The 13,253-nt window shown below is 30.5% G+C and overlaps 1 protein-coding gene across 1 annotated transcript; it reads right to left on the bottom strand.

Moving 5' to 3' along the window:
• Nucleotides 1–6,025: 6,025 nt before the first annotated feature.
• On the bottom strand, nucleotides 6,026–6,913 carry LOC100815352 (uncharacterized). Its single transcript, XM_003536635.5, has one exon. It carries the CDS (start codon nucleotides 6,611–6,613, stop codon nucleotides 6,152–6,154), a length of 462 nt encoding a protein of 153 aa, XP_003536683.1. The 5' UTR covers nucleotides 6,614–6,913; the 3' UTR covers nucleotides 6,026–6,151.
• Between the last annotated feature and the right edge of the window lie 6,340 nt (nucleotides 6,914–13,253).

Below are 13,253 nucleotides of genomic sequence, written 5' to 3'. Positions count from 1 at the left end.
TTCAAGTTTCAATTAATAGAGAAGACAAAGAACTTGTGACCAAGATCTCGAGAAGGTAGAGAGCGTGTCCCTTTGAGAAAGTTGCACCCATCTATGATTTATCTTACTGTTTTTACCATCAACAAGTTTCTTTTTTTAATTCTAAAAAAACTTATAAACTGTTTTTGAAAAGTAAAAAAAAAAATTATCAATTGCTTAAGAAAAGGGGAAAAAATAGAGAAAGAAGCTTCCCAATTACAATTTGGCATTGTTACTATTTATAGAAATTCCTCAAGGGATTTTGCTTTGCGCACCAGTCAATTTGTTGATACACCCATTACAGGATATGCAATTTCAAAATTGTCATTGTGTAAAGCTGATACGAATGCTAATTCATAAGCCTATTATGGATTGTCAATCCGTAAGTCCAATATGGACGGTTAATCTGTATTAGGCTTACAGATTAGCATGATCCTCTAACCAACTGAGCTAATAGATCAATTATGTTATAAAATAATTAATGTTGTTGTTATAACACTAAAATTTCTAATGTATATGTAATGCACATGTAAATTTACATAATAAATTACGTGACAATTAATTTTAATCTAATAATTAATTTGTTTACATATATAAATCGTAAATAAAAATCATAGGTTTAATACAAAATTATATATGTAAAAAAATACATTATTAACATAAATTTACTAATGTATTTTTTGGCCTTATTATAATTAATTTTGATCTAATAATGTATATGTAATAGGATTATGGATTGGCAATCCGTAATCCATAATAGGTTTACGGATTGACAGTCTGTAATAGGCTTACGGATTAACAATCTATGTTAGCTTTACGGAAGGGCAATTTTAGAGTTGCGCATCCTGTGTTGGGTGTGCCAGCAAATTGACTGGTGCGTAAAGCAAAACCCATTTCAGAGTCCCGCTACATGCCTCGGCCCACTAGAAAGTCTTTAACATCCCAACCCATAGGTAAGGCCCGCAGATTGAAATCCAAGAACTCAGTTTTTCACTTTTTTTAGAGAGAAAGAAAAAAGAGATTGACACTTTCTGTACACTTAGGTGTGTTTGGAACAATTAAAAAAATTAAATTAATTCAAAAATATATTATTACAGGTATAATCGTATATTTTTATAATTATTTATAATTAGAATAAGTTTTTATTTAGATAAAATTACTGGAAAACGATTTTAAGAGATATCATAACCCTAAAACAAACAATTTGGGTCATGTATCTTTCTTCTTTGGGCATTTATGTGATGCTTTTGAAAATTTGTAGGTCTAATAGTTTTTACATAATTTTAACCCTTATTATTGACAATTATCAGGCATTGAACTAGAAAAAATATTAGCTCACTTTTTATTGGTTTAACCACGATGGAATTGTGATAAAACCAGTCACAAATAATTATTTTTTAAAAAATAAATACATTTTAAATTTGACATATTAACTAATATCAAATTATAAAAAAACTTATATTATAAAATATCAAAAAAATATTAAAAAGAGATCAAATAATTACACTATATAACTCAATTTTATGCATTAACCTTTGTGACATGACATTGAGTCATTATCAAATTTAAACAATTCTTCTTGGTCCTCTGAGTCCTAGCCCTTCTTCAAATATGTATATTACAACTTACAAGTCACAAGCCATTAACACATATCACTAATAAATAATTCTTTTTGGTCCTCTGAATCCTAGCCCTTCTTCAAATATGTATATTACAACTCACAAGTCACAGGCCCTTAACACATATCACTAATAAAATCTATTTTCTTAAATGATAATAGCTTCTTATTATAAGGAATTTTTTTATAGTGTGTTTTACACTATACATAACGGAGGTAGTGTCCTATAAAAAGAAATTTATGTTAACTGAAATTAAAGTCTTTCGCAAGAAGGTCAAGAAGATAAAGTCTAATTATTTATGAAGGGCATAGAGAACAAGCTCCCAAAAGCTTGATACAGCAGAATATATATCAACATTTGTCGTTCTCGGCTTCAATAAAAGTCATGGTGAATCTACTTTGTTTGTAAAGAAATTAGAATCTGATCTTCTTGTTGTGTCACTATACATGGATGATCTTTTCAATAACAGGTAGCATAGTAACGATGAACTTGTTACACAGTTCAAAATGAAGATGATGATAATCAAGGAATTCTTTCTTGGAAATGATAGATGTTTTGAAATGATAGATCTTGGTAGATGGAATTCTTTCTTGGAAAGGAAATTAAGCAACATAATCAAGGAATTTTTATTTGTCAACAGAAGTATGCTCTAGTAATTCTTAAAAGGTTTCAGGTTATAGGCCAATATCCACTCCCATGAATCGAAAAGAATAACTATTCAAAGATGGTGATTCAAAGAAGGTTGTGTCACTCTATAGAAGTTTGAATGAATGCCTCATTACAACCAGGCTATACATTCTTCATGGTGCTTCTGTGCTTACCAAATATCTACCTTGTGCGAATGAGGAGCATTTTAAAGCTACCAAAAGAGAGTTTCAGATTATATCAAAGAAATTGCCAATTATGGAGTCAAGTATGAATGACTGAAAGAAATTAACTTTCATGGATTTTCTGATAGTGGCTGGCCAGGTCCAATTGAAGATTGAAAAGTACATATAGATATTATTTCTCACTAGGATCTGAAATATTCTTAGACTTCAAAGAAGCAAGAAGTTGTAGCATAATCAACAACAGAAGCAGAATTTAATGCTATTGCAGGAATCAAGCAATATGGATTAGAAAATTATTGGTTGATTTGCACAATCAGCAAAAGAGGGAGTAAGACAAAGCCCTCCACGGACAATCAAGCTACCATTACAATTTCGAAAATCTAGTTTTGTAAGGAAGAAAAAAGCATTTTCATATCAAGTTGTAATTATTTCTCAGGAAAGTCCAAAATGAAGGAGTAATTGAAATTCAACTAAAATATTGTAGAACTGAAGAACAAATAGTTGAAATCTTTCTCAACCCTTTATCTCAGGGGAAGTATGAAAATCTAAGAACATAGGTTTTTGCAGTTAGCCAGTTACTGAGTCAGAGGAGTGTTATAAACTTATCATTATGCCTTAGTATCTACAGTAATGATTTTTAGGAACTAAGTGTTCAATTGGTACTGTTTTTAAGATTAGATAAGCAATAAACTAGGAGTATGGAGTGAGTGGTAACTAATTACCTCATTTTTTTACTTAATCATATAGCAGATTTTCTTTAATAACAGCAACCTTGTTTTCATTAAAAAATAAAAAGAAAGAAAGAAAGAAAGAAATCGTAAGGAATGTGTCTTGGCTAAAATTCTAGTATGATGATGTAAGATTTTCAAGTGTAAGAGTCATGCATGATATGTTGATTAAGTCTACTAGTGATCACATCATAATGGACGATTCATGTTAATGTTGGATTATCTATGAAGTTATGCTATTTTCAATTTTACACCTACAAAATGCGCACCTTTTCGAAGGTGTGTTAATGAAGTCCATATATTTAATTTAAGTTTCGTCCACCTTACGTACCCAACTACTTGCCTTAGTTATTAAAATGGCGTGAGTCAATTTGCGCCTAAAGAAATAGTGGCTCAATTTGCATGGCTATCTCTGCCGACAAATATATATCTTGTTCCTATCATTTTCTCATGGCGTGTTACAAGTTACAACAGAAGGGTGGTTGGTCCAATCATTGTCTCGTGAGTCACCACTCATATCATAATTGAGTTTCTGTCAATACGAGGCTTCCGACCAATAGGCCGCACCTGAGGATGAAGGTCAAGTTGAGAGAACGTACAAAAGAATAAACCAACAATTATAGTCAAATTCATGTTCCCATCCAACACATTAGATAAGACAATGACCCTTCCCACATGCTACTTAGGGTAGTGCTTGATGATAAGGCTACGAACCCCTTCATTCAGTAATCAGTACCCTCCAACTCCAATTAATACACCCTTAAATGTCCTCAATTTTGGTGTGTGCATTTGATGATGATGATGATGATGATGATGATGATGATGATGATGATGATGATGATGATGATGATGATGATGATGATGATGATGATGATGATGATGATGATGATGATGATGATGATGATGATGATGATGATAATAATAATAATAATAATAATAATAATAATAATAATAATAATAAAAGGTATCAGATGAGCAGCAGCTTACAAAGGTATATGACTATAGAAGTGTCCTTCAACTTTGATGCTTTGGAACTGAGAGGAGAACGCAGGATGTTGGATTTGGGAAACATGTTAAATAATTGATTTGGCACCTTCTGTTGATGACAAAACCTAATTATCAATTGCATGGAAATAATGTATGGCTATGGTCGGTTAGAATATGAAATCAATTGTTAGATGTTTGTTATTCATTCCTAGACTAGCCAAAGAAAAGTGCATTAAACATTCTTGAAAATTCTTGTATACCCCACAATGAATTCCTGAATCCATTAACTATAATATCAAGGATCTTGAAATTTTAGATTCTAATATTCAATTTCTGAAATATGTTTCTTTTGCCTCCGGTCATGTGTGCCCTGCAATTGGCAACTATAATTTTTTAGACTTTTTCTTACCTCCTACCTCTCTGCCCCCTCTCCCCTGTATCATCCATTAGCTAATAAAACTGAGTAGTGAGTAGTAGCTTGCTTAGAATGTGCATTAGAGATACATATATTAGTTAACTAGTTTTGAAATTGGTGAAAATTTAGAGTGAACACCCCATTGTTTTCATTCGAATCACTGGATTCAACAAGTGACACCAAGTGCAGTGCATCAGTTTCATTGCCTGTATAAGCACTGGTTTCTGAACACAAAAGTTTATTAGGCCTTTTAATCTTTGTATCGTTGTCGTTGTTTTCAAATGTTTTTTTAAGTTGTACAACCATGCTTTGTGTTCCTTTAGCTCTTCTGGATGTCTGTTTTATTCATTGGATTCCACCTATACAAAAAAGCCATTTCTTAAAAGTGAGATTCATGATCACTACTCACTAACATACTGATTATGTTATTGATGGATCAATGAATGACGAATTTGGGAGTCAAAATTATAACTGATTTGGGCAGTGGGCAAAGGAAATGACATTTTCCCTCCAGTGAAATAACTTTAGAATAGAAATGAGATGACATCAATTTGGATTGTTCAAACTCAAAATAAATAAGCCATCAATTTGGATTGTTCAAACTTAGAACAAATTTCATCATCGTGTGTTGAATCAAAGATAAGATTCTTCAAGATAAGGAATATGAATAATGCCCCCAAGCTAAGTTTATCCCCTACACGTCTAAAACAAGGGTCATGTTGTCTGACTCCAGAAGCACTTCCTGGATTTGACAGGCCTATAGATTCGTTTACTGCTAGAGCTAGATATTCTTCGCTACAGTATTATGCTCTTTCAAGAGCCAACGTAGGATTTGGACCCATGCATTGCTGCTTTTACCGTATTGACCAGCGAATAATAAACATAGAGGCAGAGCAATAGCACACTAGTCTTGTTGGTCATGGATGAATCAACTACGGAAACCACACAAAACAATCTGGACCAACAATCAATCTTCTTCTAGCCAAGTTTCCCCTAGTAAATGGCAAAGTTTTCCATTTCCACATTAATATTCCTATTAAGAAGAGGAACCATTTTCCAAAATACCATGCTCTTTCGTAACCTTTTTTTAACCCCATACTCGCCAATTTTAACAAATGGAATACCAAATATTCTGCTGAAGCATTATAACAGAGAAGAGTATATTTCAATAACTAGTAGCCACATTTTGACATACTTTCCAAAATTTCACATTTGGTCAAGTTTGGAACCGATGGTAGCAATGTTCCGGGAACACTTTACCGATTCGTGTCAGATTTGGGCAAGAAGTTTTCATTTCCCATTAACCAACATGTTTCTGACTATCATGAAATTATTACCAAGTTACAAGATTTGGCGTATGTAATACTTACAAACTCAATTAAAGAAGCTTAAAGTAGATGGTCTGGAATCTGATGAGCCGAATTAGCATTAAAAAAAAAAAAAAACAGATAGTGAATTCAACATTCAACATACTATATAAATTGAAGAGAAAACACTGGAATTCCATTCCTAGCTAAAGGAAACATAAAGACATTTCAGGCTTAAGAACTAACTCTACTCCAAGTGAAACCTCTTTGTTGTATCTAAGGGAATTGGAATTTGGTTGTTGAGATTCCAGATATCATCATCCCAAAGAACATCATTGTACAAGGCAGTGAAAGCATCTCCCCCCAACAAGTCCATGTCCCAACCAGGGAACCAAGTGGAGCCCCATGACATTTGCTCATCCACCACACCTCCCACCAATGGCATATTCATATTCTCCTCCCAATTCCAACCCATCAGCATGCCACCTTGTTGATGTTGCTGCAAATACCCACCCACCATGCTGTCTCTACTAGTACTACTTTCCTTTATCTCCTCTTCCTCCACCATAATATTCCCCACCTTCTGCTCACCCTCTTTCTTCACTTTCTTCTTCCCCATTGCAGCTGCAGCTACATCTTCAACATTGGGAGGATTATTATTCATGATGGGCCTAACAGCATTCACATGCACACCTCTCTGCCTCTTCATCTTGGTCTTGGTGGATAATGGAAAAGGGAAAAGGAAAAGACGGTATTTATAGAGGAGGGATCAGATTAGGTGCCAGCAGCAGCCGGTATAGAAATCTAGAGTCTAGAGTGTGGACAATTCTGTAATAAAGTTGTGTTGTGGTGGTGTGATGAGAGTCATGATAATATGGATATTCATGTGGTTTACCGGCACCACCCTTTTGCTCCAATTTGGAACATAACGACAAAAAAAACCCACCTTTGAGACAGCGTAGGGGTCAAGTACCAAGTGCCGTAAGTTAGAGTTAGAACCAAGTCAAACTCTTCATCTGGCCCATATAATTTTCATTTTCATAGGTAGGCCTAGTGCAATGAATTTTTCGGTGAAAATGTTTTTGTTTTAAATTAACCAAAGCTTCTCCCACTTGTTTTTATTTTTATTTTTTTACAGTTATCACCACTACTAGTATTTTGCCTAATGAATCGTGTTAGAATCATTCATCCACATGACGCTGCCTCAAAGTTTGCGGTTCGCTGTTGCAAGTTGTTGCAACTTGCTTCTTTCTTTCATCAATTTTATCACTTTCCCCCCTTTTAAAGATACTTTGTAAAAACTTGCAAGAAATCAATTAAGTGCCGTCAATTTTATTTTCTCGGGAAGTTAAATCTTGTTAGGATGGAAGTTTCAAGTTTCGAGATATAATACTAAGAAAAAATTTACTCACTTCCCCAATACTAATAGTCGTGTTATAAAAAAAATATTCCAAAAATAATTACTTACTATTAAATATAAGAAAAAAATATTCACATTAAATAAAAATAATAATTAATCACATTAAATTATATTAATTTTAATTAAAAACTAAAAAAATTCAACTAACTCAAACTTGATATTAAAATAAATAAAAAATCTATAAGTGAACATTAAATAAAGTAAAATTAGTAAAAAAAATTATATTTAAAATTGGATGAAATAATATTTTTTTTAGCATGACATTGATTACTTTTTTTTAATTATATTTCATGTAATATTAATGATATGCATTGCAAAAACTAAACAAAAATAATGATAAAATTAATTTTATAAAATTATTACTACACCTATAATAATGGAAGAGAAGAAATGCTTTATACGAATAAATTGCATTAACTATTATTGAGAGTTTTCTAAAATTATGCAATTTTTTCTTGTTTTTTTTAATTATGCACTAACTTTTTTTACATGTTTAAAGAATAATAAATTTTAACATAAAAATAAAACTCATTTAAAAAAAATATAACTGAAATGGTGTACTATAATATGATTTCAATTTTTTAAAAAGAAAAAAATATATAAAAATCGTGTCCTACCATATGACTTCAGTAGAAAGAAGAAAAATAAAATAAAATCGTATTTTAATATATGATTTCAGTTTTTAGAAAAGAAATCATGCTTTCATATATGATTTTTTTCATTGTATATCAAAATATGATTTACTTATTTTTTTATTTAAAAAAAAATACTTATTATGGTAATTTTAAAAAAATCTATCATTTTCACAATTAACCCTATTTTTGTTTGTTGTAGTTGTAGGTGGTGATGTCTGTGATTAATGGCATTGATAACAAAAGCAAATTAACGGAGGTTGTGCATGTTGGCCAAGAGGCAGTGGCATTATTGAATTCGAGAGTGAGAGATATGAATGTGTCAGATGCATGTCTTAGAACGGGTTTGGATTTAAGTGCGATGAGAGTGATTCAACATAAATCCAATGGATAAAAATAAATTAAAAGTAAAAGTAAGAGGGATGATGCATAAATTTACCTCAAAGGTATATTTATAATATTCTTCTGAAACACAGAAAAGTAGCTAGCCAGCATGCCTACACCTTCCTACGCCTTCAACTGTTTCATTTCATGCATGTTGTCGGCAAAAAGGCTAAATTGTGTGTTGTGGGCCACTTTCCAAACAATTTTGACAACTAAGTTATATTATGTCATGTACTCCAATCCAAATGAAAGTGGATGTTATTTTAATGGTTAAGATCCTACAACTGTTCCTTCATTCATTATCATTCCGATAACTACTAAAGTACTCCATTAAGTATATTTAGGTTCTCCTCTTAGTGGGTCAAGTCAACCATGCACAATTGGAGATCGCCCTACTTCAGCGGACTTCAAACTTTACATAAATTAATTGACCCAACCGATTTATTGTCATCCTCTCATCTTCACAAATATTATGATTTTTTTAAAAGACAAACATATAAAATAATCACAATAAAACTTAATTAGGAAAATACCAACAAATATATTTAAGATGCCGAAAAAAAGAAAAAAAAAATATGCATGTGTGCAATTGTGGGAGCGAAATATATGTATTATAATTGTCTATACATAATTTTTAACACGCAATTAGGCAGACTCGATCCTAAATTATTTTATGATTTTTTTATTATTGTTAATAATTTTTATAATCATCAAATTTGATCCAATTATATTTACTTCTATTAAAATTAATTGAACTGAAGAATAATGAGCTCCAATTAAATACTGCAGGTGTAACTGAACAATTAATACCCATCGAATAATTATGGTAGTAAAAGAATCTTAAACACCATACAAATAATTGAGAAATAACTAAAGTTGGTAAAGTAAATTTTATGAAGAGTTAACTCAGATTCACATTTTTATAATATTTTTATTGATAAAAATAAATTAAAATTCATATAAGATATTATATAAATATGTAATATCATTTTATATTTATTAACTATTTTGACAAATAATTTTATCAAACGCTTACGATTTAATAAATTAATTTAATAATTTTTAATTAACATTTAGTTATCAATTAAAGGTCGATCAAAGTTGTTTTTAATTGCAAGTTCTAATTTCTTTAAAAATTATAACTATATTTTAGTTCTGTTTGTGTAATGAAAATAGTAATAATAACACAATAATAATAAAAATAATTGTAATAATAATAATAATAATAACAATAAATATAGAACTATTAATAATAATATTGACTTTAAAAGTAATATTGATAATGGTAGAGTCAACGATGAGACTGATCATGACAATCACAGATATAATCATTGTCAAGTAACAAAAGTATGTGTTTTTGAAAACTAATTCAAATTAAAAAAAATGTTTTAGAAATGAAATTAAAAATGTTTTATAATTGAGTTAAAAATAATTCAAACTTTATTTTAGTTAAACACATTAGTTTAAAAATTATATCTAAAAACCAAAAATAAAAAAACTCACCACCATTCCAGACTTAAGTTTAATTTTTAGGTTTCAACTTATTTTTGAGGTACTTTAACTTTATGAAACATAGTACAAACTATAAACTATAAATATTATTCAACGAGGATCGCGCGCGACACGCATTGGCAGCAGCTTATATTATTATACAGCTGGATTGTTGAAGAAAGTAGCTCTATCTCTATGTAGTCCATGGATTGTGGAGATTGTTTGCAACACTCAATGCTTTGTCTCGATATGATGTGCTCTTCTTTGAGAGTGATTGCAAATAACAAGTTCACAGGATGTGTGGCTTTCTTGGTCCTTAATGGAACAACAACCCACACCCTTTCTTTCTCATTTTCACCTATTCAACTTGTTTGTACAACCATATAATTTTCATACTTTCAGGAGCTGTTTATTCTCCGGAGTAGAATATGTTTTTTTTTTATCTATAAAACTCTTACAAAATTTACTTAACAGCAAAAGAATTATTATGGTATTTTTGAGAGATATGTCAACAACATTTTTCTTGTAATTTTTTTTAACAGTGTAGATATTTTTTATAGTATTTCATTAGCTTTTTTCTTTCTTTAATAAGTACCTAACATTCTTTATGGTTGTCCTTTTCGGACTGCAAATTATGACATTTAAATGGACCGGACCAGCCGCTAATGATGATATTAGCAAATAGTAGCATTTTTATTTTATCAGTAGCAATTAGCATTATGATACCATATCGCCACCATCATATAGTTAGTAGTATATTATGAAGCAGCATAAATGAGCATATAAGTTGGATACGGACACGTGTACTTCCGAAATTCAACGAGCTTACATAATCCAGTGGAAATGCCTCTATGGTATTGAACTAATAGAATATAGCATCAAAATTGTAATCATAGTAAGATGTGACAGATCACAGTTCTCTACATCAGAAACAAATAGGCATTGTCAGATTATGGGCTTCTCTTTATCATGGGCTTATTTGGTTTCAGCCCAATAAAGAAACTTCTACTCTTCAAAGCGGGGGACCAATACGATACCAATGTCATCTAAATTAATTACTGGAGAAGCTGGCAATTAACTTTTACGTGGAGAAGAAATTTTACCCGCATCACTAGTTCAAAACCTATTCGAAACAATAGTTTTAGCATTAAATTGATAAAAGTTTTGATTTCTCATTTTTTAATTTAGTTGTTGTTGAATTAAAGTTCAACTTGTAATGATTAAATATATGTTTTAAATATTATGTAATAGTATTAAGTAATAAACTAATTTAAAATTATGCAAAAAATTAAGTTAAGTAAAATTTATAATTAATATAATTAAAATATTTTATCACATGTTTATAATAAAAGAATCGTAATAGTTAATTAAATAATATAAATCATATAAATTTCATATATAAGCTTCTATTTATGTTAGAAGAAAACATTTATTAAAATTAAACAAAAGACAATAATATCTTAAAAAACCGGTTCAAACCGGCTTTCTAATATTGATTCTTACTCGGTTCTCAACCCGTTTTTATTTTATTTTATTTTATTAGTTTATTAGGTTGTTTGAATTCATGACGTAATGATGCACAATCCAGTTTGTCAAACCTATTGACCTAATTTACTTTTAAATTTTTTGATAAAAAATACTTTACATTCAAGAGCCGAAACATAATTAAGTTCACAATAAAATAATATTAAACATTTCATAACTTGAATTACAACTATAATTTACTTGAAATGGAAAATGCAAAATAGAATGAAATTCTTTCCGCATACCAGAAAGTTGCTTGTATTTTTTTTATATAAAAACTAGGCGCCCCTTAATAAGATATTCAAGATCCATCCTATTTCATTGATCTAGTGCGAGCACTCGAAGTTAACTTTTGATGGATTCAACATTTATAATTTAGATTCAATGTGTTATATATATATATATATATATATATATATATATATATATATATATATATATATATATATATATATATATGGAAGCGTTTCAAACTACCTTTTGTTTTATATTATTTTTAAATTTTCTTTTTAATAATTATTTATTAGTAAATAAAATTTTGCATAACATAATATTTTATTTATATTAATTTTTTATTTTGAAGAATATAACATACGATATACCTTAATTTAAATTTGTATTTTTTTAATTATATGATTCTACTATTCATAAAGTTTTCTTAAGAGGAAACTATTCATAAAGTTAAAAAATATCTATTATGTCAACAAATATAATTTACCCAGTCCTATTAAACTTGATCAAGCCAAGTTTAGGTTCACACAGTCACAAAATAAATTTATCCCGATATACTTTACGAATATAATCCTAAACCTTGGAGTGTATACCTCATTAGGGTAGACGACGAAAAAGAGAATAAAAAGAAAAAAAAAATACAATGGATGGTGATAAAAAAAATGTATAAGGTGTATTTAAAAATTATGGTATTGTTAGCCCATATTTTTTATGAGCTAAAATATGCTCTAAATACGCATTAGATGTCGTCTTGAATTTCGAAGCGTATTAAAGAACAAGAGTCTTGTCAGATCCTGTTCGAATCGAAAAGAAAGAAGAGTTTATTGAAAGGGATTCACGGGATCAAAGAAGTATTTATGAAGTATAAGGCTAAGACAAGAAAGAGGGCTTCGAACCATTGGGCGATTCGAACTGGTGTATACTCGAGTCGAAGTCGAGGCAGCAAGATTTCTGGACTTAGCGCAATTTCTGACAAAACTTCACAAAATCAGTTCGATTTCGAGTAATGTGGATAACCGTTCTAAGGAGCAGTTATATGCATGCAAGGTATACGTAGCAGGACACTTGGCATTAGGATAGTGTTCGACCGTTAGGGTAGTTTATTTTCGAATGTCTATATATAGCAGTTTTTTAGTCAGATTTCAAGGTCGCAAATCATTCCTACAAAATCCTTATATACTCAAAGTACCCAGCGCAGAGAGAAACGAGTACGCAAGGAAAATGTATGATTGTGAACCATTTTAAGTTTCTGTAAACTTTACATTTCGAATGCAATGCAATTTACGCTTCACTTTATAATTCCTGTCTTTTAAATGGTTCATTCGATCGAATGAACTCGTTGAGCCTTTTAATTCTGCAATTTACCTTTCCCTTGTCAATTTACTTCCAGCATTTCGATCCTGTCAAACAATTTTACTTCCTGTAAGTCTCAAACCAGTAAATGTTTGTTGCAATGATGAACATTCAAAGCTTTACATTTAAACGCAAACACACAAATGACATGCTCCTGAGATTCACTAGTTGATCTCGCAAGCAATTAACTTAGACTAGCGATTGTTTACCAAATTTCAGCGTAAACAAATTGGCACGCCCGGTGGGACCGGTCAATTGTGTGTTTTGGTTTTAAATTATTATTAAAATTTTGTTTAGTGCAGTTGGTTTATTGC

The sequence above is a fragment of the Glycine max genome, chromosome 10 (genome assembly GCF_000004515.6).
Source record: "Glycine max cultivar Williams 82 chromosome 10, Glycine_max_v4.0, whole genome shotgun sequence".
Lineage (NCBI taxonomy): Eukaryota > Viridiplantae > Streptophyta > Magnoliopsida > Fabales > Fabaceae > Glycine > Glycine max.
Note: the sequence above shows the minus strand (reverse complement) of the source record. Positions and strands in the feature narration are given on the sequence as shown.

Coding starts and splice junctions, on each gene's coding strand:
- LOC100815352 (XM_003536635.5), bottom strand. CDS start 6,613: ATGAAGAGGCAGAGAGGTGTGCATGTGAATGCTGTTAGGCCCATCATG.